Source organism: Chlorocebus sabaeus, chromosome 21 (assembly GCF_047675955.1).
Source record: "Chlorocebus sabaeus isolate Y175 chromosome 21, mChlSab1.0.hap1, whole genome shotgun sequence".
In the NCBI taxonomy this organism is placed as follows: domain Eukaryota; kingdom Metazoa; phylum Chordata; class Mammalia; order Primates; family Cercopithecidae; genus Chlorocebus; species Chlorocebus sabaeus.
In genome coordinates this window covers 110,523,364-110,550,776 of record NC_132924.1, presented here as the reverse complement: position 1 = coordinate 110,550,776, position 27,413 = coordinate 110,523,364, and the positions used below count along the sequence as shown (strand labels likewise).

General features: G+C 38.3%; 1 protein-coding gene across 2 annotated transcripts in view; it reads left to right on the top strand.

Annotated features, from left to right (window-relative positions):
• Window positions 1–27,413, top strand: part of DGKI (diacylglycerol kinase iota) — a 467,928-nt gene that overhangs the window by 365,853 nt on the left and 74,662 nt on the right. Inside the window, exons 23-27 of one of the 2 annotated variants that reach the window (XM_007983056.3) lie at window positions 639–683; window positions 16,342–16,411; window positions 19,138–19,178; window positions 20,046–20,173; window positions 22,467–22,589. In XM_007983056.3, the coding sequence (XP_007981247.3) occupies window positions 639–683; window positions 16,342–16,411; window positions 19,138–19,178; window positions 20,046–20,173; window positions 22,467–22,589 (407 nt within the window). The remainder of the gene's footprint in view (window positions 1–638; window positions 684–16,341; window positions 16,412–19,137; window positions 19,179–20,045; window positions 20,174–22,466; window positions 22,590–27,413) is intronic. The other variant, XM_073009376.1, reaches the window with a different exon arrangement.

Genomic DNA, 27,413 nt, shown 5'->3' with positions numbered 1-27,413 from the left:
AGCCTGGGAGGCATGACAATGGTGACAAGTTCGTTATAAAACTATGAAAGGAGTCAGGCTTTCACAATCTGCCAGTAAAACCTCATTAATTTCAACCCTGTTAATTTGCACTTCGTGATAATGTGGAGGTGGTTGGTGATTTTTCTCTTTGTAGTCTATGAAAACCCCTATTTGCTAAGCGACTTATCAGTATAAACAGTTACTATGACAGTATGTATCTGGTCTAAGGTAAAGAAAAGCTTCCTAATTGTTTAAGGGGATTTCCAAAGCCTTCTTCACAAGCCTAAAGTTCACATGCAAATTAAATATAATCCCCATTTACTAGAACAAAATTGCCTATCTTTTACTTCTGGTCTCCTCTATAGGAGATTGAAATAATAATATATCACTTACCTGTAAACACTATGTAGGACTTACAGGTTTCAATAGCTTAATGACCTTCTCTCAGTCCGACCTGGTTTGCTTTTATGATTTCTGGCATTACCTTCTTTATTTAACCTTTATGAATTTGGGTGTGTCGGATACTTTCCAGATGAGCATAATAATAGTAAATTGGGACTTCAGTCGAGATCGAGTTGTGGCGCAGCTTCTTCAAACTAATTTTAAGGTATGGATTTTTTTCCCCATTTTCTCATTAGGACCTACAGTCAGTTTCTTCTGGCTCCCAGAGAGTTCATTACCAGGTAACAAATAATTGACTCTCCTTGTTTCTTACCTTCCGGCCAAATGAAGTCCATCTTTCAATTAATGTCTCATTTTGATTTAGAGTTCACATCTTCCCAAGGGATAGAGTTCATTCTAAAAACCTAGTGAAAATGGTATTCTGATTCTTTCGTGTTTTCCTGATTTTGGACCACCCTAGTGTAGCACAAATTTGGACTGTGGATTTTCTCCCAGATCATTTAGAAAAGGTTATAACATTGAGTGCTTTCAGTAACAAATACCAGAAAACTCAGCTGAAACTAGCTTAGCGGGGAAAGGGTCTCTTGGTTCACATAAGCAAAAAGTCCAGATAAAGGTGAATTTCTCATCCCATTTGGTCATGGCTCACACTCCACTTTCCTGCTGGTCCTTCTGTTTTGTTCTCCTCTTCCTGTCAATTTTACCTCTGGCCTAGATGACCTTGTGGTCCAAGATGACTGCCATTAGCCACTAGGACTATGTTTTTTCCATCACCTCCAGAAAAAGAGAATTCCCTGCTTCCTACAACCATCAAGCAACAGTTTTAAAATGTAATCTGAGTGGTTCATCCTGGTCTTTTGGACAATCTAATAAACTCAGTCTACGTCTCTCTATGGCCCATATAATGTCCGTAGGAGAGCACTCTTATTCTTTGTCCCAGCAGACTTTGGGGGTGCAGTTTCTTTCCAACTTCCTCATCCCGCTTGTGATGCAGAGATCTCTTCAGCCATCTTCTTACCCATTCAATTTCTCAGACATGATGTAGATCCTAGCCCACAGTATTACTCCAGACTGCACGGAGCCCAAACAAAGCTCTTCAACTGGTCTCATTAAAGCCCTTTTATCTGAGAGTCTCCTTACCCTGCCCTGTTAAGAGGAAAGCTATGTGGGAATCACAGCATGCCAACAATTCTCTCCAAATAAATCTCTTCAAACCCTTTATACTTCCATGTGGGGAGGAATGTAACTCTGCCTAAATTTATAAATGTGTAAATCCTGGTTTAGCACTTCACTTTGGATTTTTGTGTCTATTTTCCTATGCCTGAAATTTCCAATTTAACATCCTTTAGCAGAAATAGAAAACACAATAATTTAAAGAAAAACCTGTACCTTGTAGCCTTCTAGGTAGCTTTCTTCCCCTACCAATCATACTCTGCCCTTGGCTGAAGCAGCTTATCTTCAGGCTTAATGGCAGGAATGGCCTTTGTGTTCTTACTTGTATGTTTATTTCTCAAACATCATATCCCACACTTCCAGAGTTCTTTCTTCCCTCTGTCTGGCCTTGAAAGGAAGAGAAGTCACTTAGGATATGTTTACATTAAGAAAAAACAAAAACAAAAACAAAATGAACTTCTTCTAGACTGTTTTTACCAACCACTAGAAGACAAATTTCCACCTAAATTTTTAGATAGAGCACAGCTTTCATCAGAGTGACTATTTGCATATTTACCCAGAGCCACTGTCTAAGTATAAATTTTATTTTAAAAAGTATAGTGCTTTCACAATAACAAAGACATGGAATCAACACAAATGCCCATGAATGATAGACTAGATAAAGAAAATATTGTACATATATACCATGGAATACTATGCAGCCATAAAAAGGAATGAGATAATGTCCTTTGCACTGACATGGATGGAGCTGGAAGCCATTATCCTCAGCAAACTTATGCAAGAACAGACAACCAAACACCACATCTTCTCACTTATAAGTGGTAGTTAAACAATGAGAACACATAGACACAGAGAGGGGAACAGCACACACTGGGGCCTGTTGCGGGGGTGGGAGGAAGGAGAGCATTAGGAGTAATAGCTCATACATGCTGGGCTTAATACCTAGGGTATGGGTTGATAGGTGCAGCAAACCACCATGGCACACATTTACCTATGTAACAAATCTGCAAATCCTGCACACGTACCCAAGAACTTAAAGTAAAAATTAAAATAAAAAAAGCATAGTGCTTTTAAAGGTAAGAGCTGATCTCTAACAATTGGCAGTAGTAGTTATAATGCTATGAGGATATGTTTTTTTTCCAGAGTTTATACTTTTTCCTCTTAGACATTTTGAACCTTTACAACTTTATCAAAATATATTAGATTTATCCTGGCTAGGTTTATGAGACTACATTTACTTATTATTCCTGGCTTACACAATGTAGTCATTTTGGTGTGAGAATTTAAACTGTGGGCATTTCGTACCACATTTTTTTATTCCCTATCTGTAACTATTCATGGAGATCAATGGATGGATAAGATACTACAATATGACTGAGTTATTTATTTATTTATTTTTGAGACGGAGTCTCGCTCTGTCGCCCAGACTGGTGTGCAGTGTTGCAAACTTGGCTCACTGCAAGCTCCGCCCCCTGGGTTCACACCAGTCTCCTGTCTCAGCCTCCCAAGTAACTGGGACTACAGGCGCCCACCATGACGCCCGGCTAATTTTTGTATTTTTAGTAGAGATGGGGTTTCACCATGTTAGCCAGGATTGTCTTGATCTCCTGACCTTGTGGTCTACGGAACTTGTGATCTGCCCGCTGCGACCTCCCAAATTTCTGGGATTAGAGGCATGAGCCACCACGCCTGGCCGACTGAGTTATTTATTACATGTATTGTTTGGTGATAACACTCAGAAGGATTAATGATTAATGATATTTTTCTGACTATGTCAAAATATTGCTGCATTATTTTGTTTACTTCCGTCAAGTCAAATCTTGGTGTCAAAACTGCTGCATTACAAATGTCACATCAAAAGGTTTTGTGCACTGAACATCCAGGATAACAAATGCAGTGATCAGGGATGAGTGTCAGGAGTGTCACCTTTTCCCATATCCTTCCTTAGGACAATGAAGGAGTGAGCAGAGTGATAAAAAGCAGGGGCCTTTGAGCATGAAGGAATGGTTAGAACAAAAAAGATCCAAGAAGCCCAGAATTTGCTCATTAAACAGGAAAGAAAAAGAGACTGTGTTAGAATTAACGTGGCCAGAGCACAGGGAGAAGCTAATGAGTAACTTCCTGAGCAGGGCAAGGACAGCTGGTTGAAGCATGAAGCTGGGAGAGATAAACTTCCATGTTTGGCTAAGATCATCAAAGGAGGGATGAGTTGGAGGCATAGGAAATAGAGTTCTGTGTTAGCCATATTGGTTTTGATATGCCTATTAGATCCAAGAGGGTTGGTGAGTAGGCAGTTGGGTATATGAATATTAAACCTCATTAAAAAATTCAGGCCCAGAGATAGAAATTTTGGAATCATCAGCAAATGGATAGATGGTGCTTAAAACTGCAAGGCCGGAGGAGATCACTTAGGGAGGAGTTCAGTTAGAGACGAGGGCCCAGTGTTCTGTCTGTATTTATTCATGAGTCAAGAAGAGTGCAGATTCAAGAGAGTCATTAGTCAAGAAGAATCATGGAAACTGAGAGGAACAGCAGGGATGCTGTAAATCAAGGAGAAGGTGATATCACGAAAGCCAAGAGTGAAATGTATTTCAGAAAGGAAGGAGTAATGGACAGTGTCAAATACCATTCACAGGCTGAAAAGATATGGATTGATTTTTATATTTTTTCTAGGTGTGCATATTATAAAACACATGGGATATAGGTGCTATTAATGTTTATGTAGAAAGTGACTGGCAGGAAATTTAATACTAAATCTTTCATTTCTTAGTGCAGAAACTGATTATATCAGAATTCCGTAGTTTGTTCTGGTGGGAATAAGGAGTGTTATAGGTGAAAAAGTTGTAAGAAATATGAACGACGAAATGTCTTAAATGCCTTTTAATGAAGCTTCTTGTCTATGAGATGACATTAAATATGCTTAGAGAATTAACTGTGAAGAGAATAAATTAATACCAGTATTTCTGAAAACTTGAGAAATTCCTGTCAGCTCACTAATTTGCACCTAAGATTTTAGCTTACTGTTTTCTAAGACCAGAAAAAACTCAGGAGAAAAGCAGCATTTAGAAAGGTGTACAAGTGCCCAAGACACCTTATTAGTGAGCCATATGGCAGTTTCTCGCCACTTAAGCATTTCGTTGCTTTGGTTTCTTCCTTTTCCAAATTCATAGTGAATTGCCAACAAAGCACTGAGGCTCAAAAGTGACACTTCTTATTAACCTAACGAGGCATTATAGGTTATACAAGAATGTGTTAGATATTTATAGCCTGTTGAAAATTCTTGCCTACACCATCTCTGAGGTCAAAATACAAAGGCCTCTCCATCCTAATAGCATCGATGTTACCTGCAACTAGTACGTTTTACAAGCAAAATGCATTGCACTTGCAGATTTAGGATATTCTTGAGGTTGCCAAATGAACAAGAATTAACATAAGAATTGGACTTTACCTGCTTATTTGAAAAGGATGCTTTCTGAGGCCACCTACTTTGAGATAATTCCTTCTCTGCTTCCTCCCTTGAAATCATGATATCCCTTCTTAACGCCAAATCACAAAGGTACTAAGGAATAGAGGCAGATGTGCCATTCTAGTGATTTCCAGCTAGGAAGATTTTGCTCCCTATGGGGGACATTTGGCAATGTCTGAAGACTTTGAAATCTATTTGATAAAGGCCAAGGATGCTATTAAACATCTTATAATGCACAGACAAGCCTCCTACCACAAAGAATTATCCAGCCCCAAATGTCAATAGTGTAGAGCTTGAGGAACCCTGAGTTACTCTGGCGGTTCTCAGTGCATAAATGACAACCCCAGATAAGTATAAGACCTAGACGAGGAAAGGGAAAGAAGAAAGAAAGAGGAGGAGCAAAAAAAAAAAAAAAAAAAAAAAAAAAAAAAAAAAAAAAAAAAAGGGATGGAGAACAGAAGGAGACATTTATAGATGTAGTAGGGTAGAATAAAGAGAGAACTAGGAGCAATTAGAGGGTTTTTTATAGACACCCCGGGTTTCCCCATTTCCCAGGGTGGTGCTTTATGGGGCATTAAATGGTAGGAATTATAACTTGAGATTTTAGTGAATACCATAGGATTCACCCGTAGGTGCAAAAATAGATTCAGCCAGGTGATTACCTTCTCTAAGAATTAATTCACTTAAAAATAGTACCAGAATGGTTGGAATGTTTGAAAATAGAGATAACATTATTGAAAAGCCTTTTCATTCTTCAGGGTGGTACAGACATCTTTCACTTTCATTAAAAAAAAAAAAAAAAAAACCCTCTTGGTCAGATCGGAGTCTACATTACTTGTTCCTCCTAAGATCTCCTTTGTTCCTACATGCCTGCTTTTCTGGAGTACTGGTCTGTATTGTATTCCATGAAAGTTGTGTCTAGTTCTGGGCAAACAGCATTTTCCTATAAATATTTCATTCATCCCGTTTCTCTTTATTCTGGCTGTCCTTATTCATCTCTCTCCTTTCTCTGAAATCTCTTCCTCCTCCATTTGTTTTCTGGCGTCCAGAAGAGTCCTTCAATAGATAGAGTGGAACAAGGTTTAGAGAGTCTTCCTGGGAATTGATTTATCTTGCCTGAGAGAGAAGGATGGGACCAGCTAGAAACTTTGGAGAATGCTATTCCTTTGGACTAGATTAAAGCTTCAGAAATGGGTCAAATGAGGAATTAAATAAGACTTGCCTAGGGTCAGGTCTGTTGTCCGTAAGGAGTGAAGGCAGTACTGGAGTTGTCATTATTGCTAATGGAGAACTTTCTCACACAAAGGGACTCTTGAAAATGTTAGAATATTGCTTATTTCTATCTTCTACCCAACTGTCACTATTTCTTCATCTTCCAAATCTGGGTTGAAGAATGGCCATGCCATTTCTGTATTCCTCCACTGTAGGAGTCATGGGTGGTAAAGTAGGTTCGAGGTGAAGGGGTTTTGAGATATTAAAATAAACAATAGCAAGTCTATTTGGGGCTTTAGTTAGAGACATACATACATATTTGTATGCAACATTATGTTAAGAAATGGATAGATGGCTGATGTGTGGGAGATGTTGGGACAGACAGATGAGAAGTTTGAATGGGTAACAAGAGAAAGTTTAAAGTAAGGTGATTATTCATTGGCCATTATTAAATGAGGCAGGGATTCCCAAGCCATAGAACTTTTGTTTCTGTTTACGTCCTTTTGCAATTTTATGAAAGAAAAAGAATTTCATTCACATTGAAGGCATAGTTCAACACTAGGTGAACATTGCTTAATTGGAAAACTTACTAGAGTGTGTAATGGGGCTGGTGTGCCTTCATTAAATTATGTGTGCATCAGCTATGAGCAATTGTATGTAAATTAAGGGTAACTTTGGCATATGCATGCCAAATAGTGGTTCAGATGATTTTTCTCATCAATTTTATATAATTTGTGCCAGTTGGCTTTCAGAAATATATACATATGAGGAATGTCAGTTTTGTGTTTGTGCATGTGTCTGTATTTTTAGCACAAGAAGCAGATTTTCCATTAACATATATCAAAAGCGAAGATTCACGTATCAGGGATTTTTGAAATGAGCAGTTTTTGCTAATATTATTCATTTAAAGAGCATGTGATTTTAGAAGATTATTGTATTTAAAATAGAAAGGAGCATGGTATATCTAAGGTTATGTCATTTGGCCTACATTACAGAGCAATGACAGTTGCATTCATCTAAATCACACCATTTATATGAAGAAAAATAACAGATCCAAAAATGGACAGGTCAAGTATCTTATCTCTTTGATGAATCATTGATTTGATCATGCAATTTGAGAGGACTGGGGAGACTAGAGGCTCTAAATTACCATTGAAGGCTGTAGATGTGATGGTTAGAGGCACAGCTCAGGTAATTATGTGACTGTCTTCTGAAATATAACTGCATTCATACAATCATATTTCTTAAGTATCTACTCTGTCAGATGCTTTTGAAAGATGCGTATTTTTAAGATTGTATTTTTTCTCTCTATTGGAAAATAGGTCACTGTACATTTATTTAATGTGCAGCATTCACAAATCAAACATACTCTGACCATTCATGTTCTTGTTTAGTGATGAGAACATTGCCGGGTCCAACCTAGAGCTTCCGTGAAGCTAAGGTCTGTCCTGGAACCAATATTCGCCCACTTTCAAGGAGCTATTTGTTTTTCTTACTTCCTATTTCCTTCCAAGTCTAATTCATGGTTCACATTGCACTGCTTTTTCCCCTTCTGCAGAGAACAGAGGATGCCCCTGAATCCAGGAATCCTTAATGCCAGGGCTACCCAGTCTACCAGTCTTCCAGGCCCTCTGAGAACAGAGGAAGTGTTTACCTGATGTGAGCTGTATGAATTAGTAACGAGAGTTACTTTAAACACGAATTAGAGAAAATTCAGTAATACCTCTCTATTAACATCACTATCACTCAGTTACACTCCCATTATTATTATTTTTTTAGTACAAGAGAAAGGTGTGTAGATAGACATGATGCAGGAATTATTTGTACCCTGTGTACATAAGAACATTATTCTTCTATGTGGTCATAATAGGGTAAGAATGTGCGAGCATGAAAAGTTTACACACCTTCACTGTAAATTGTGAATTCCTGTCTGATATTCTGCTTCTCTTTATTCCTGCTCCATTTTTAACCCATACAATATGCGTTTCTCTCTGATATCAAGGTCTTCATGGTATATCTCTTGACTTTTATAAGCTATGTGTGTTCTGCAATCTGCCAGGTTTTATAATCTTGGTTTACCGTAGTTTTGATATTGTACATAATTCTAGACTTCTGCTTGGTTTTTAACTCGCCACCCAATGTAGACCTTTATGGTGTGCAATTTTGTTTTCCCACATTTATATAAAGTTCCACATATAGATGTACATGAATACATATATGGGGATTGTTGCTTAAAAATACAAATGTAGCTGGGCGCAGTGGCTCATGCCCGCAATCTCAGCACTTTGGGAGGCCATCATGGGCAGATCGCTTGAGCCCAGGAGTTTGAGACCAGCCTGGGTAACATGGCAAAACCCTGTCTGTACAAAAGACAACCCCAAAATTAGCTGGGTACTGTAGCACGTGCCTGTAGTCCCAACTACTTGGGAGCTGAGGTGGAAGGATTGTTTGAGTCCAGGAGGCAGAGGTTGCAGTGAGCTGAGATTGCACCATTGCACTCCTGCCTGGGTGACAGGGTGAGACTCTGTCTCAAAAAATAAAAATAAAAATTATAATAAAAATAAAAATGTATTTACAATTTGCATGTGCACACTATACATATTATACCACAATTTATTTTTAATGGTAATGTACCATGGAAATTACATCTTGCTAACAGGTGAAACTCTAACTCAGTCTTTAAAAATTATCACTCTATTCCATGGTGTTTATTTAACCCTGTTTCTATGGATAGACATTTTTAGGTTGTGTAGTATTGTTGCCATTGTTTGCAAACAATATTGCAATAAACTTTATGGTACTTCAAAAATAAAATCACAACAGAAATAAAAAATATGTCACATGCTAAAAACGTACTAAGATTGGCTGTATTTGTGTGAAGTTTGTAAATTACATAACGCATACAGCAAAGTTACCCAAAATCTGTAATTGAATTTTTCTTCACATGGTTGTAGTCTCAGTTCCTATGTCTGGGTTGGAGTTGCCTATCGTTCCCATTGATTACCATATTCCTGTGGAATTCTTAGGCAGCAGGGAACACTGTGGTGGGAAGTGGGAAGACAGCAAGACTGAAGAATGTGTGGGAGCAGGAACTCTGAGCTACCAGGAGCAAGCTGTCTGGTAAGAAACAGGAGGCTTAGTTTGACAAGTAATAAAAGTTGAATCTGTGGAAGATCTTTGATTAGAGTAGAATGAGGTCTTCATATCCATTTAGATCATTCTAGTTTGCTTTCTTCCTGCTTTTGTTTGAGCTGAGTCTAGAAAATTCTGAGCTCTCAAACTTGATTTATGCCAAACCTCACTCATCCTTCAAAACCTGAAATCATAATTCCTTTGGAAGCTATAAAACCCTGTACATGAGGTCCTGAGCTCTGAAGTAAAAGAAGTCTGTACTCTCCACCACTGAATAGCTTGGGACGTCTGGGTAGTTTACTTAAACTCTCACAACTGAAGTTCTTTATTGTGGTCAGCTCTTAGATGTAGGAGAAGAGGTTCAGGAAGAATAGTGGGGTGAGTTACAGGAGAGGTAGGTAGAAGCTAGATTATGCAGCCTTCTTAATAACAAAACGAAGAAAACCTGCACATACATAGGAGATTTTGGGTTAAAACTAACCTATTATTGAGACTGTAGCCTAATATTTCTAAATTATCTCTGTGGCAGTGTCCAGGTAACCCTAAAACTAGGGGAGATGATTATGTGAGACTTGAACACTCCAATTGTGAATTCTGATAGTAACATACATGGCTGAGAGAAATTGTATCAAGTATAAAATATTCAGTAGATGAAATAAAAAATGGAATACTCTAAGCTTTATTTAATCTATAGCCACCATTAATACAGAAGTAGAGCAGTGTTTACGTGAAATTCTCAGAAGCACAAAATGAGCATACCGTAAAAAGAAAAAAAAAAAAAGGAAAATTACCGTCACCAAAATGTGGTTCAGTGATTTTTTTGACAGCTTGTCCAGATTAGTGTTTCTTATCCTTCACTGCTAGACAGTGGAGATGAGTCAGGGTAGAAGCTGTAGGTGGAAGACTAAGAGTAGGAAGGAATGAAGGACAGCCAGAGTCAAGAGCTACCTGTTCTACTTGACATAGTGACAGCTGGCCTCTGTGTAACTGGGTTGGATGACTCAGGATTGTATCTACTGGCACTTCTTGGCTGTACATCAGCACCAGGACTCTTTGTAAACTACTGCTCCAGAACAAAGGTTTTTAGCCCCACGTTTGAGACTTTCAAAGAAAAGGGCTTTCTTAAATGTAAACTGAGCTTTCCATTTGCTTTGCCAACAATGAATTTCTTCTGCTGTCTTCTATTTTTTTTTTTTTCTTATTACCAAACTCTGATTCTTTTGGAAGCTGGCTCAAAAGCCTTTTTCTAAAATTGGTGGCTGTTGGCAGTAACCAGGAAGTAAATTGAAATCATAATTAAAATAGTCATCCCTTGGGAAAAGAAGTTGAAACTTGGTAAATCAGACTTACAGTAACTCCAAGAATTGGAGCCAGAGAGAAGCATGCAGAGCACCTAGACTGGTTCCTAGTGTAGTAGCCACCCTTTAAAGACATGGTCCACGCTTGGTTCTTTGTGACCTTCCAGTCACATGCCTTGCATTTCATTGGCTTTAATAAACATGCATTGAAAAGGTTGATCACAATTGTATCACAGGAATAAGAATAATGTATAGTTTTGTGACAAATGACGGCCCAAATCAGCAAGTGATAAGTTAATTTTGGTGAAACTAGGGAAATACCAAGTAAGCAGTTACTCTTGAATGGGGAAGGGAGATACCAGTAAAATAAAATGTTCTGAAATGTATGCCTGTTGGTGATAGAAGACATTCAGCCTTGAAGACAATATCCTGTATTTAAGACAATTATGTAATGTCTAATATTGTGAACAGAGGCACTGGGTTGCTGATTAAGACAAGCCCTATAAGCTAATCAAACCAACAAATGGCATGATTTCAGCCTTTGTTAAAAGCTACCCTGTTTTGTGTTCACTCATACAAATTTGCCCTGTTTATTTCTTTTCTCTAAAACTCAGAATCTGAGTGCAAATGTATTTATGGATAAATAGTGTTGTGTTAGGGCTAGCACCATCTAAATGACCTGGTCTGAAATGTGGCCTGTGTCCCATGAGACCCTCATATGACTAAAGGCAGAATTGTTTTAGGTAAAATAATGTCTCAGCTGCCTAGCATGAGATATAATTATCTCTCGGATAATTCTGTCTGCACATAAACACGTTTCCGCTAATGGGTTAAGCATTTTATGTGTCATTAATTCCTCAAAAGAACCCTTATATTAGATATTATTGTAGCCATTTTAAAATGAGGTATTCAAGGAACTGGATAAGAAACTATCCTAAACTCTCACAGCGAGTAGCGGGTGAGAGTCGGGCGCCAGGATTGTCGTGCCTCTCGAAGCTGGTGCGCTTCCCATCAGCCTTCCGCCGCCTCTGGGCTTGCTGCTTAATTGGGGCTGGATCACATACAATATCTCGCCTTGTTTTTCCATCTCATTCATCAGATCTGTCTCCCCTACGATATTTTAACACCTCAAGGACAGGAACATTTTTTGGCATCTCAATTCTTAGCTTGTCTGTGATAATGATGATCACATCCTACAAAAATTTCAGTTTTGCGAAGCAGACTTTCTCACTATCTTTTTGCTCTGTTTTTCAACTCAAGTGAAATCCAACATCCACCACCGCCACCTCAACCACCACCAACTTTTCTGTCCCTAGCCTGCTCTTCACCTCCTATTCTCTCTCGGATCTTTGAGATATATTTTCAGCACCCATTTGTACTTCATACCTGGATTTTCTTGTTTCTTGTTTTACAGATTGCTGGCATATTTTGTAGGTATATTTTGCATATTGTCAATCTGCTACATTGGAACATCATTTTAACACTGACTTAAAAAAAATCTCCAATTTCTAGTGTCCCAATGTAGGTGAAGCATTTTCATCTGCATAGATATGTCCATGGACTAGATTCAAGAGCAAATTTTTTTGAGACTTGATGCTTTTGTACATTTTATATATGTAGAATTTTTAAATAAGTAGTTTAATTGCATTATGAATCTACCCAGATAGTAATTACAGTTTTTCATTGGAATTCAAATGACTTTTAACATAGGACCTATTACATGAGTAGCTTTTCTTTAAGAACTCACTTTTTTAAAACAAACAAGGTGGAAAGAGCCTCAAAAAAGTTGGAAGAGGGTGCAAATCTATTTCAGGGAAGCATTTCAGAGAAGTTAGAGCTCTACTTTTGCTTTTCTCACAACTCCCAAAATTGCAGTTTAATCTTCAGGTCACCAGGAAAGTATCCAATGATTTTAAGTAGCATTGTCTTTTAAAATCAGATTCCTGTGCCTTTAATTAATGATGTATTGTTTAACTTCAATTATTAATACCATCCAATGGCAAATATAAATACATTTTTCCTCTGTCTGTTTATAAAAATGAACATAAGAAGAAGAACCTAAGGCACTGAAAACAAACACTTGGGAGAGACCATGGATGGAAATAAGCAAAAAGTTGAGTTCTTCCATGTAGAAATCGACTTAGTTTCAGTCCGCTACTAGGAGAATAGCTACAAGCTCAGAGAGCTTTTGTTGTTTGTTGTTTTGGTATTACAATTACCAGTAACTTTGAATCGGTGATTCCTATTCTCATAAGGCATTTTACTGATCAGAATCTTCTTATTTTGTTGAATTACCTCTGACCTAAATTTTTGATTCTTTAAATTAATAGCTTTTTTTTTTTTTTTAGCATTTTGGGAATCTCAGATCACTTTGATAATCTAGAAAGCAGTGGTTTTTCTGTCCAGGAAAATGAATATACCCACAGACATACCAAATCTAGCGTACGATTTTGGAGAGTTCAAGAATTGTTGAACCTATTTGAGGACCCATTAAAGTATTTTAAAGAGCTTTATGGCGACCAATGTGTTTTCACCAAACAAAATTATAATGTTATCATTAGACAAAACCTCTTTAAGAACATTGAGTTATATCAGATGTTTCTGTAGGTCAAACATTTTTGCAGTTTCCATCCATGGATCAAAATGTTGAGTAAATAAGTGAACAAAAGCGAACTACATTAATAAAGTCAGGCATGGGCATAAAACTCTCCAGAAACACAGCCACCTGCACATAAAAAGATACACACCATCTGTAGTTCCTTACCAACCTGTGGTAGTCATGTTGCTGAGGCAGTGCCTCAATCTGGATTTTATTAACCTAGACTAAATAACATCCAATTTTCTGTAATTAGAATAGCCTAGAGATAGTGTGATGGATCCTTAGGTTTTTAAAATGATAAATCAGGCATTCCTGTATTCTTTCTGTTGATTTTTACCTAGGGAAATTAGGATATATTTTTATGGTGTCCTCTGCAGCATATTCAACATCAAAATGCAGAAACGGTCCTTGTGTTTTAGCTCCTTTATTCATAGAGAAGATAATCCTGTTTCTGTTTAATATCTTTATTTATTAGCTTTCATAGTTGCCACTAAACATTTTGAATCACTTCCAAATTTATTGGTCTATAATTACATTTCTCACCCAACTGAGAGACATCAGCAGCTTTATCTGTTTTACAAAAATGCATTAAGTACCTTAAGTTCCTTTAAAACAAGATGTCACACATGTCAAAATATAATTCTCAAAATGTTACACATAATTCTCATATGGTTACTAAGCACATGTCAAGATTTCATTTAGCTCAACAATCAGGATGAAAATTCAGTTCAAAAAAGAGGAATATATATACACGTATATATAGAATATATATACATAATAGAGCAAGAGAGAGACTATATGTAACATATTTTTTTCTATATATATTATATAGTATCTGTGTATCTATAGCTATAAGGATATATTTTATATTTATAAATACAGATTTTGGTAGCATTCCTGGATGAGACCAGTTTTTCCTCTATCAATTATTTAATTCACAGAATTCATTTAGAGTAAAACTCCATACACTCAAGGTTTCTAGTTTACTAAGATACCTCCCTTTTGTTTGGTAATGTTAGGTTCTTTCACATACATCCTCAGACTCATCTGAAAGGCTTGTTAAAACACATTGCGGGGCTCCACCCATAGTGCTTCTGTAGACCTGGGATGGGCCCTGGAAATGTGTGCTTCTGACAAGTTTCCAGCTGATGCACACTTTGAGAACAAGTGATTTAAGCCCAGGCTTTATTTGAGGATCAAGTAGGGCAGCAGGGAGTGTTGAGTAACTACCAAGAAAGTCAGTACAACCTCTGATTGGGTCCTTATTACTTCTTCTATGTTATTCCTGTTTTCTTCTCCTGTCCCCTCTGTACACACAAGATCATCCACACCTGCAGCTTCAGCTGCCACGCCTTTATTGCTGCCTGCACAGTCACACCCCAATGTTGCTCCCTACATTTGAATATTTCAAATCCCTAATAAGGGCCAGACTCCCAGTGTCTTCCCCTCAGAGACCTGGCCTCCCTCATTTGTCCCATTTCTGTCAGTGATTTCAATTCCACTGCAAACCAGGGCTAGAATGCTCCAAATCACGTGTTGTAAACTAGAAGGTGCTCTCCTTCCTCCCCGGTTATCATTGGCAGGCTTCTCTTAGTAGAGAAAATGTTTAATTTTTAAAAGTTTGGAATCCGAAAGAGAAAATCCTTTCAGTTTTCAATCTGCCAGTTCTCTCTTCTGTTTCGTGGATATAGCCTTAATTCTTTATAAGAAATAAAAGCCTCTGAGACTTCAAGGAAGTTTGGGAACTGAGAATTGTAGTAAATTAGGGAAGCAAGCCAGTCCTGGCAATCTCTTGAAAGGGCAGTTTTTCAAAGCCCGGGAGGTCAGAGGCCAGGCTTCTAGAGGTCATGTCTGAGGTGTGTAAGTGAGACTTGGAGCAAGAGATAATAAACATAAGCTTCAGGAGTTTGGAAGGGCAAGAAAGGAGAGTTTAAGAAGATTTTCAAAAGATGTATCAACTTCAGTTTCAGCTACTTGGGAGGCTGAGGCTGGAGGATCACCTGAGCCCAGGAAACCGAGGCTATGGTGAGCCATGATCACACCACTGCACTGCCATGATCACACCACTTCACTCCAGCCTGGAAGACAGAGTGAGACCCTGTCTCAAAAAATAAAATATAAATAAAATAGCAATAAAAAATAGATGTAACAAGATCAGCTGAGGGGAATTTGTTTTGGAAGAGAGGGAACTATTGAGAGCAGAAGAATTAATGAGTGGATTTTAATAATGCTACAGAAATAAAGTTCAAAGGAGAAAGAAAGTCTAGAGTCTAAATTAAGTGATTGGCTTTGAAGAGAAGAGACATATTTTTACCCAAACCCAGAGGAAAGAATGATGGCAGTTATGTCAGGCAGACTTGATGTTAAATAGGGAGGGGTAATTGGGAGGTCACAGATGTGAGACGCCTAGAAAATGCTCAGGTGAATGAGCACATTGCAGTTTGGGTGAGTGTTGGACAGAGTGATTTTGTCATGGGTTAACCTGGCACTACTTTTCTTCCTTGTCTACTCCTCTGTAATTGGGTTCAGTGGAGAAGGCTGAGGTTAGACATGACCTCAAGGTGTAAGGTTGGTTTTGTTTCCATGTAGATGAACAGCCCCTGTGTATGGATCGCTGCTGCTTTTTCTCACGTACTGTATGTCCCATGTGGCCAGTAGATAACGTTTGATTCATTCTCATTCTGTGCCAGTGCCTTAGACCTAGGTGTCAATGACAGCCAGCTATCACTCGTTCCTTGGCTTCACAAAGGGAAAGAAAGAAATTCCCATAAGAAGTAAATGTCCTAAAATAGATTATTTATGTTTAATGGAATGATAGAAAATATTTAATGGAATAATTGTAAACCTCCTGGTAATTTTATGAGGGAGTTATTTTTAAAAGTTCTATGTGAAAGAATTTCAAAGCAGAGCCCTTCTTTCTGTTCCTAGAGAAAAAAAAATGTGATTTGGTCTTCTCACCAGTGCTTTGTGTAGGAAAGGATGGCAGAATGCTGAGTGGGGGAAGCCCATCCGGTTATTGAAATGGAGCCACTAGAATGTGTGTGTGTGTCTCTTTCCAGGACCATGAAACCTCCTTCCCCAGGGCTCTCTCAGCACAGAGGCTCTCCCCTCGGTGGTGCTTCCTAGATGGTGAGTTCTGCATTTCTTGTGGGTATCATGGGAGTTGGGGAAGTTGAAGAGCAAGGCATCAATTGATAGGGGGGACTCTAGTTTTCCAAAAGATTATTCAGAAAGCTTTCTTGTGACTCCACATGGCTGGTTTTTGCGTGCGGAACAATGTGGGCCTACTAATGTTGCACTGTCTTTTCCTGAAGTCATTTCCCTCAACACAGCTTGGTTAACTCTGGCTGAACTCAGCATCAAGTTGCTCAGGCTGATGTTTCCTTTTCATCAGCCCTCGTTTCTTAAAACTTGACTGCCTGCCTTAAATTAATTCAGACCAGTAGCTGGATTCTATAAGCATAGGATGGATACTAATTTCTATGTTGTTTGCATCTTATGGAACATTCATATTATTTTTATGAGACCATTATTGCAGTATGATGTATACATTTCTGGAGAAAGGTAGAAAAATTCAGTTGCATTCACATCTGCTTGGATCAGCATGACATATTGCATGCATAACACGTTAGTTATTTTATGGTTGTTTAATGAGTCTGTTTTTATCTCAAATATCTGTCTCCTAGATGCTGCCTGATATTACATTTCTATCCAATTACCCATATTGCACACCTTCTCACCTCTGTATATTCATGCGTACATACTACCCAGTGTATCTACTACTCATTCTCTCTCTTGTTCATATGGAGACACGGTTTTCATCGTAGACCTCTTTTTTGTTTATCTGGGTGAGCATCTGAGAGGATGTAAACATGAATATGAGTATGACAGGATTTGTGAGTGTATGGACAAGCATTAGGATGGCAGCAGCAGAGATCTATTAAGATTTAAGGACTGTCCAGTAGCCTAGCATGACTGGAATGTAAGGGTTTTAACTGGCATAGTGGAAGAGAAGGTTATAACTTTGGTGCCAGATCACAGAACACTTTAAATGCCATATGCATATTTTTCTAGTGTTATGAAGATGGACACTTGTATTTATATGAGATCTAACCCACATAAATCATGATGCAAGTTTTTGTTTGTGTCTCGTCAGCTGCCTCTGGGGACTTTCCTCCAGCTTCTTTATTCCATAGCAATGAGAAACATAATCATTTGTCATTCCTGAATTTGCAGAGGAACAACATGTATTTCAGAAAATTATGAAAATATTTATGTTATGTTCTATCTAAAGTCTTAGATAAAACTACAACTGTTGTGGCTAACAGTCTTAACCCAGATGTAGTTTCACTCCATAGGTTTATTAAAAAAACCTTTGAAAGATAATTGCAGTCATGGTTTAAAAGAACAAAATAGAGTGAATTTCTCCAAGGCAGATTTTATTCTATTCTTAGATTTTAGAGAGCAGGGACGATGATTGGCTGGTTTCTTAGTTCAGTCCCCTTTGGAGAGAAGCTACTCATTAAGTGTTTGTGAATTTAAAATAATTACATGCATTTTGAGTTTTTCTTTCTTGTGCTGTTTGTTTTGTAGAAAATCTATTTATAATATTTGGGTTTTGTTAGATAGATGTGAGAAGCACATCATTCTTTTTGGTTTGATTTTTTTTTTTTTTTTTTTTTTTTGAGATGGGAGTCTGGCTCTGTTGCCCAGGCTGGAGTGCAGTGGCATGATCATGGTTCACTGCAACCTTGAACTCCTGGGCTCAGGCAATGCTCCCACCTCAGCCTCCCAAGTACCTGGGACCACAGGGGCATGCCACTATCCCCAGCTAATTAAAAAAAAATTGTTTTTGTAGAGATGAAGTCTTGCTTTGTTGCCCAGGCTGGTCTCAGACTCCTGGCTTCAAGCAGTTCTCCCACCTGAGCTTCCCGAAAGGCAACTGATAGTTCTTTCTAATATTAAGAATATTTAAAATAATTTCTAGAAACCCAAAATTTCTAATTTAGGTGTTTTTTTTTTCTCATACCATAGATGCAGCTCAATCTCTTTTAGAGAATGCTTAAATAATTTTTTTTTGCTGTTTTGGCTTCCTTCAGACATGGCTCTAAGGATGCAGGTTGATGGGTGCAGCACAGCAAGATGGCACAAGTATACATATGTAACAAACCTGCACGTTATGCACATGTACCCTAGAACTTAAAGTATAATAAAAAAATAATAATAATAAAAAAAAAAGAAAGTAAAATGATTCATTTAAGACCACATATGGTCCCTGACCTGAATCTTCAAGCCGTTTTCCAAAATGGGAAGTCACTTCCCTGAGAAGTCTACGTAACTGTAGCTTTTTCTAGCTTTATTTACTTAATAAATACATAGCAATTCCTGACTTTCTTTAAGATCCTGTGCTAATTTCAGGAGGCATAAAAGATTAAATGAAACAGATTTTTAAAGAGGCAAGGTCTCTTAGTTTCATGGTTATCTGAGAAGATAGTCTGATTAAGAAGTTTTAAAAAATGTAAATGTGTATGGTGGCAGGGTCAATACATTCTGTCTGGGGTAGGGAGGTTGGGACTGAGAAAGGTTTTACAGAAGCAGAAGCATTTGAGCTGGTTCTTTAAAGACAAGTATGATTTAGATGGCAGAGGCAATGGGCAGGGCTTTCTAAGCCTTAGAATAGCAGTGGCAGAGGCATGGAAGTGCTGACGTTTTCTTAATAGATTTAGGGACTGGCCAGGAGACTAGCACGACCATCATGTAGGGGTTTTGACCAGCATAGTTGAAGAGAAGGTTATAAATTTGATGCCAGATTACAGAACATTCTGAATGCCATCTGCATTTTTTTTTCCCCCTAGCAACTTCTGCTGATCGCTTTTATCGAATAGACAGATCTCAGGTAAGTTTTTTTCCAGTCTGCTTGTAAAAGTGAAAAATTCCCAAGTTAATGTACTTTATTGGTAGCTAATCTCATAAATTTTTCTAACAAAACACACTGAGACACTTACAAATTTTGGAATGGTGTTCATAACCTAAGCTATGAATCTTTTATTTATCTTCACATGTTTTATGATTTATGGACTCAAGATGGTATGGCTTGATCTTGCAAATAAGTACAGAAAATAAGTCGACTTGTAGACATTATCACCAGCCTATACTGCAAATTTTCATTCACAAAGATATTTTTACTCCTTCTTAGCCAAATTTTGTATGTCTTTTTAAGCTCATTTCTGTTTAGCAAGTTTGAGGTCCCAAGTATATAACTAGACTACTTAGTTTCAGTTCGCCAATCCATAGAGGCCAGCGATGAGAAAAAAATATGGTTTTGCCCAAGTTAAGAAGTCCTCCCATTATCTGAATTATCCTAGAAAAAAAATGTACAGTATTGAACCTAATGATAAAGATGTTAACCATGCTGCTTAGCTTTGACCAGATGATGGGGTGGAAGTCCAGGCTATCATACACTCTCACTGGGTCAATGGTATGTGGGTGTCACTTCTCTAATATTATTTGGGAAGATAGGCAAGACCATTTCTAGATATACCTAAAAAAAATCCTGATTAATTGGAAATCCTGAACCAAGGGGATTCATCTCTCCCCACCTCCCACTGCCTGCCATAGCACAGCTTTGGGGAGGATCACCAACTGATCAAGCTCTGACAACACACTGTGATCCTTTGACATGTTGGAGAATTTCATTATTCCTCGAGATCAAGAATACTTGTTTTGTTATTCTTCATGCAACAGACTTCTTGTTCTTCCTTAGGAACATTTGCACTTTGTGATGGAGATTTCCCAAGATGAGATTTTTATTCTGGACCCAGATATGGTGGTGTCACAGCCAGCGGGGACACCTCCGGGCATGCCTGACCTGGTGGTGGAGCAAGCCTCGGGGTGAGTGTGCCTCTCCTTGCCTCTGAGGCTGGCCTCAGGGTGACATCCATGTCTGGTTCGCCTTTGAACTTGACATCATTCTAATGACATCAAATGATTTTGAAATGTAGATTTTCTTGTTGGGTTTCCTTAGAGTGGTTATTATAAGTCTGTCTTATGAATGGGCGTGTAGAAACACAAAACCAGATTTGCACCATGTCCAAGCCTTCTTTCTCCATCACAGCAACTCTTCCTAACAAACCTAGAAAACACTAGTACTTGTGTTTGTGCTTACACGTTTGTAGTAACTCTGTTATCTACATTAAAAACTGACACAGGTGATTTGACAGTTTTTCTCCTCTTCCTCCTCTTTGCTATTTCCAGGCTGCTGGAGACATGTAGATTGTATAGTAACTATGATGTACCAAGCACTTTTTAGGAGCTCTGTCCTGTGTCTCTCTTCTATTTCTACCACCACTTCATAGTGACTTAATCATCTTAAGTGCTCTGTGCTTATTTTCTCATCTGTAAAATACAAATAATAATAATCCTCACTCAGAGAATTGTTTGGTGATTAAAAGAATTGATACAGATAAAGCACTTAAAGTCATTCCTGGCATTTTTAAAACACGCATTAAATAGAATGTTATAATAATAATCATCATCATCATCATCCCGCAGTGACCTTGAAAATTTGGAACAATTATCCTTAATTCATAGATTAAAAAATTGAGACCTAAAGGGTTATGTTACTTGCCTAGTATTTCACAGAAAATAAGTAGAAAAAATGAGATACAGTCCTGGGCTGCCTGATGCCAGAGCCCATGCATTTAATGACCGTCTTCCACCACCAAAACATAATTAATATTTCTAAGTTATTTCAGTAATTCAAAACTATTTATTTAGAGAATTTTCTGTGCCAGGTCTTAGTGTAAGCACTTGAGGAATAACAGTACAAAAATAAAAACAGATAAGAATCTTTGCCCTTGTGAAATTTAGTGTTTTGCTGGTCTATGGGGCCTGAATTATTGAAATAAGAATTGCTCTAGAAACCATACACAATATACCCAAATAGTTAATGCAAATGGTATACACATCCTCATACAGTATGAATAAACAGGCCACTAGGCTAGCACAACTGCAATGTCATCTTCATCCCTGTTTTCCCCTTGTCACTTGATTTACTTTTTTTTCACTTTTTTGCTTCACTGCTGCTATTTGTGAGTGGTTTCTCACTCTGCCAGGGGCAATTGATGTCCAGTAGGTACCAAGTCTGGGGGGAGACAAGAGAGGCCACAAGTGGCTGTGTAGAACAGATAGAAAACTGTTCTCAGGAAGCCAGAGCCGTGATGTCAGAGCATGGGGGAAGACTGACAGGCACAAGGGGTAGCCTGATGCACCCCTGGGAGCCCCAAAGGTGGTGGGGAAGGCCACCTTCGCAGGGCACATCCATGCGTCAGACCCATCAGTAGTGGGGAAAGGAGGTAGAATGTTCTGTCCTACTGCAGAAGCAGCAGGTGCTAGAGCCAGGTTAGCCCACCTAACCTGGCCTCTGACTCTTGATCTAGTAAGGAGAAAGTCCATTCTGCCAAACTGCCCTGGTCTTTGCTCACTTGGTCATTCTCTTTTTCTTTTTAGTTTTCTTTCTCTTTTTTTTTTTTTTTGAAACGGAGTCTCGCTCTGTCGCCTAGGCTGGAGTGCAGTGGCGCAATCTCGGCTCACTGCAAGCTCCGCCTCCTGGGTTCATGCCATTCTCCTGCCTCAGCCTCCCGGGTAGCTGGGACTACAGGTGCCCGCCACCATGCCCGGCTAATTTTTTGTATGGTCATTTTCTTCATGTCAAATAATGGCCAAAAGGAATTGCTTTGGCCTGGCTAGACCTCTGTTAGCTCTAGCTCCAAAAATAAAGGAGCCTGAAAATCCACCAGGACTTGAATCAGTGCCTTTCTTATTTCTCACCAGTTGCCTCCCCAGAACTAAACTAGAATCAGGGAAGCAGTGAAACAGGAGGGGCTTTGTTATTTTCTAATCTGCATTTCTACACTAGGTCTATTACTTCTTATTCATGTCACATTTAAAAATGACTTAATCTTGAAAATCAGTTTTCTCATCTGTAAAGGGGACAGAATCATACAAATAGTTCATGATTGTTGAGATAAGTGAATGAAATCATAAATATGTAGTATCTGGTAAACATTTCATAATGATGAATTTTGCCTCACATTTACAGGCAAGATTCATCTTCAGAAAGTGGAGATGAAGTCACGTGGCTGACTTTGAATGCTTAACTGTCTGGTGCCCTTCTTTCTCTCAGGATCTCAGACTGGTGGAATCCTGCCCTGCGGAAACGCATGCTGAGTGACAGTGGGCTGGGGATGATAGCTCCCTATTATGAGGACTCAGATCTGAAAGATCTCAGCCACTCCCGCGTGCTACAGTAAGAGTCCTCTCGCTGTTCTTTTCCTCTGTGCCACTGTGATTGCTGGGAGAGGATGTACTGTGGGCTGTGCACCAATGGGCAGGATTCTCTTTTCAATGGCGCTTAGGCTGTCTCGTGCAGGTGCTACTCTGTGTTTGACATTCCATGCAACTTGCTCACTTTTATCTACCCCAAACTCTTCATGGAGCTCCACCTTCCATTTCTCTTGCTCCTGAGCCACCTTGAGCCCTTTGCATGTGGACCTCCCCATACTTTAAACCTCACCAGGGTCTTCTTTACTGGAGTCTAGCGTTTATCAGACGTCCCTGTTTGCCACATCATAAAGATATGCATGAGAGTGATCGTGAGTAGCTTGAAAGTGACACGTGGTTTTTTCATTTGTGAACACGTTATCTTGCTGTTTCATTGGTCCTCAGTCCTCAGCCTGTGCACTTGTGCTCTACCCAATATTGCCACGTGGTTTTGTTGGCTAAAGCTGGGTGCTGCCCATGTTGTGGTTGCAGTCTCTGTGGGTAAGCAGTAAAGCATTTGTTCGTAGATCAGAACAGTACATGTGCTTTCTTCTGAGGTCTGATCATGGTGAGAGTGTAGGATGCATGCTGAAGTTCCACAGCAGTGTGATGCCTTCATGCTCAGTGAATCCACCTTCCTATCATCTCTCCTGGTGACAGATATATTCATGAGCTCCTACTCTTTAATTTCAGGCCAATCAGTCCATCTCAGAGGTTATACAAATCCAGTGTGTTCATGAAATTAGACTGGTTTTCAGTTTACCTGGGATCTTAATCAAATAGTGACAATGGCCTTGTAACCACACAGCCTTAGCCTTTTGATAGAATAACGAGATTACTAAAGATTCTTAGAAGCCTAGGGTTAACTAAAGAGGCAAAGGAAGTGCTTTGTTTCTGAAGGAAGACCAGAAGCAATTTCAATATTACGAAGGGGAAAAAAAATGAGAGATTTGGAGCTAATTATTTCATTGGCAAAGTTTCGAGGCACACACCCTGAGGGCAAAAGGAGACTGCATTTTAATTGCTTCTCTGTATTACTTCTTATTTTCTTGTGTGAAGAGGGGAAAGGAACAAAAATGAATTACTATGGATTTTTCTTTTTAATTAAACTGTGTTGTTAGTTTCTGATGGCATTTTGATTGCTTACAATTCAGGATATTTTTCCATTTCCTTTTTATACAGAATTGAGGCTTGCGAACCAGGGTGAGTCAGCCACCCACGGATGGCTAAAAAAGTGGCCATTTATCTGTGGGCAGACTTATTGGAAAATTAGAGTTTTAATTAGCTACAGAAATAAAATTAAGCCTAGACAAACCAGATGAGTATTTTAGTTGTACATGTATATAGTCTGTTTCCACAAAGCAAATATGAGCTCAATCTAGTTTTCTAGGTCCTGATTTTTCTATATGTAACATACTGATGTACATATCATGATAAATAAAATAATTATATATAAGATAGTAAATATTCTTCCCACGAATCACAAATAAATTTGCCACTTTACATAATAGCCAGGTTCTTAAAACCAGATGTCAAAATCAACTCTTTCTGTTTGTTTGAGTTATATTATCCTTTTAGGGATTTCTCTTAATTTTTGGTTGATCTTCAATTGACAGCTGTAAGTTTTCACAGTCATTTATACTACTTTAATTCTAAAATGCCCTAGAGTAGTAGACACTAAAAAAAAAAAAAACAAAACCTGAAAAATTACTTTGAAAAAAAGCAAAGGGACATTCAAACATTCACTTCTAGCCTATAGGCTTCTCCAACTGAATCTCCAGACATCATGCAACAAAGACAAGTCATCTCCACTAGGTTCGGTGTGAATTCCTGCCTCATAAAAGACACAAGCATATTAAAATTGTGTTAAATCACTTAAAAATAAAACTAAACTAGATGCCTTACCTCCACTTTTTAATTAATTCTTTAGCTATTAAACTTATGATGTCCATTTATTTCTTAGAACATATTTTTATTTCCTTCAGACATCATCTCTGACACAAATAGGTGTAATTGCAGTTGTGGAAATAACTAACAATGTTAGTAATAACTAGTAGTGATGGAATACTTCCCACTTGCTTTGTATCATAATTAAATAATCTTTCAACAATTTTGAAATTTAGCCGTTGCTTAACAGATAAGTAAACTGAGGCTCCTAGAGGGTAAAATATTTATCTTAGGTCACTTCAGATGACAAGTGTGGTTTGACCTGAGGTCGGTTTGACTTCTGACTCCAGGCTTTTTCCGTTGTCCTACACGATCTTCCCAAAGGGACCATACAAAGTCAGCATACCAGAGCCACAGAGGTTTACTTTGGTTTCCATTTCTCTTTTACATTTGTAAAGTGAAAAATCCTACAATATCGGGGTACTATGCATGCACATTAAATATACAACTGCAAACTTACCCAGAAGTAAATATGGCTGAGAATTAATTTTTAAGCATTTTTTCTTTAAAAGAAGAGATTGAAACAAAATATAATGGTGACAAACTTCAGTTTAAAATTATTAAATATATATAAACTATGTTCTAATCAAAATGAGCGTAAAAATTACATAGAAGGCCATCATGTACCAACCACCTTGATTTATTATGTCATTGTTTTTCTATATTTGCATTATGTCTTTCTTTCAAGCCATAAACAACATAAAGTAGTGGAAAAAATATTGTTTGAGGCTGGGCGCGGTGGCTCACACCTGTAATCCCAGCACATTGGGAGGCCAAGGCGGGCGGATCATGAGGTCAGGAGATCAAGACCATCCTGACTAACACGGGGAAACCCCGTCTCTACTACAAATACAAAAAATCAGCTGGGCGCGGTGGCGGGCACCTGTAGTCCCAGCTACTCAGGAGGCTGAGGCAGGAGAATGGTGTGAACCCGGGAGGCGGAGCTTGCAATGAGCTGAGATAGTGCCACTGCACTCCAGCCTGGGCAACAAGCAAGACTCTGTCTCGGGGGAAACAAACAAACAAACAAACAAAAAACATTGTTTTATGGTTTTGTTTTGTTTTGTACATGCTGGAATCTTTCTAATTGGAAAATCTGTAATCTGAGATGCTCCAAAATCCAAAACTTTTAAAGTGCTGACTTGATGCTCAAAGGAAGTGCTTATTGGAACATTTTGGATTTCAGATATTTGCATTTGGGATGCTCAGCTGGTGAGTATAATGCAAGTATTCCAAAATCCTAAGAAAATAAAAATCTGAGACACTTCTGGTCCCAAGCTGCTTGGAGAAGGGATACTCAACTTGTATTTTTGTTTTCGCCTGTGTTATATAATGCATATATTTTGGAACTTGCCGTTTCACTCAGCATTGTATTTTTGAAATTCATTCATATTGATAGATGTGGGTTTCTAATAATTTTTTGTTATAGAATATTGCATCATACATATGCTATAAATTATTTCTCCATTTTGATATTGATTTATAGTATTCTATTATTTTTAAAAATGCAGCAAACTTCCTCTGCTCTTCTGTGTTGCAGAATATATATGCAGTTTCAGCTTCCTCGATATTGCAAAATTTACCTTCCCAGTTAGAGTATTTATGAGTCAGTAATTGAAAAGGCTCTGAACACTTGTTGTAATAATCTAGGTATGATCAGCATCTGTTGCTTTAAGCTTTAAGGCCCCAGTCAACTTGGGAGACAGGAAAGGTTTAATTTTAACACCCTGTTAACAGTGCCAAATAACTCACTATATAAAAAGAAATCAAAAGAGAAACTTTCAATTCTTAGAACTGAAAATACTACTTATTAGCGTTTTCAAGACACTGCTAACATGGTATTCGTAGAACGATTTAGGACTGTAAATTCATTTATCAAGGGAAAAATGATTGTGTGCAAATAAGCAAAGCATTCAATTTGATAAATTGGAAAAAGAATCCCAGCGTAAAGAAATGAGAGGGGAGAAAAAAAAAGATAACAAGAGAAATCAGTGACAAGGAGAATAAAACAGATGATGAACCGAAAATAAAATTTTTGGCCAGTCGTAATCCCAGCACTTTGGGAGGCCGAGGCGGGCGGATCACGAGTTCAGGAGATGGAGACCATCCTGGCTAACACGGTGAAACCCCGTCTCTACTAAAAATACAAAATAGCCGGGCGCGGTGGCGGGCGCCTGTAGTCCCAGCTACTTGGGAGGCTGAGGCAGGAGAATGGCATGAACCCGGGAGGCGGAGCTTGCAGTGAGCCGAGATCGCGCCACTGCACTCTAGCCTGGGCGACAGAGTGAGACTCTATCTCAAAAAAAAAAAAAAAAAAAAAAAAAAAAAAGGTAATACAAAATAAATAAATAAATCATTCTTTGAAAAGATAAATAAGACAAAATTCTGAGAAGTCTGATTTAAAAGAAAAAAAGTACTGAAAGCAGAAATATACCCACAGTGCTTTCCCCATATACCCACAATGCTTTCCAAGTCACTCAGGGCATTTCTGTGCCAAGCAGCCCTTTCCTCTCCAAATTGCAACTGACCTGGCTCTGTTGGGTCTTCTCAGCATTTTCCCATGGTTTTAAACTTTAAAATCGTCCCTTAGATCCATCAACCTCCCTTTTTCTCAGGCAGAGTGAGTGGCAATTAATATAAAGAGGATGAATTAGATTTCTATCATTACTGGAACTGGTTGCATTTTTATGAACTGTTTCCATTTAGAAACATTATAATTTTAAGAAAGATATACATATGCCTACTTATATGCAGGTCCTATAGGAAAGACTGTAATTCCAAAGTAGGATACATAATGTGTACAGTGTCTTCAAAACCTGTGAACATAATAACGAATATTTGAGAACCAATTTTGAAATGAATT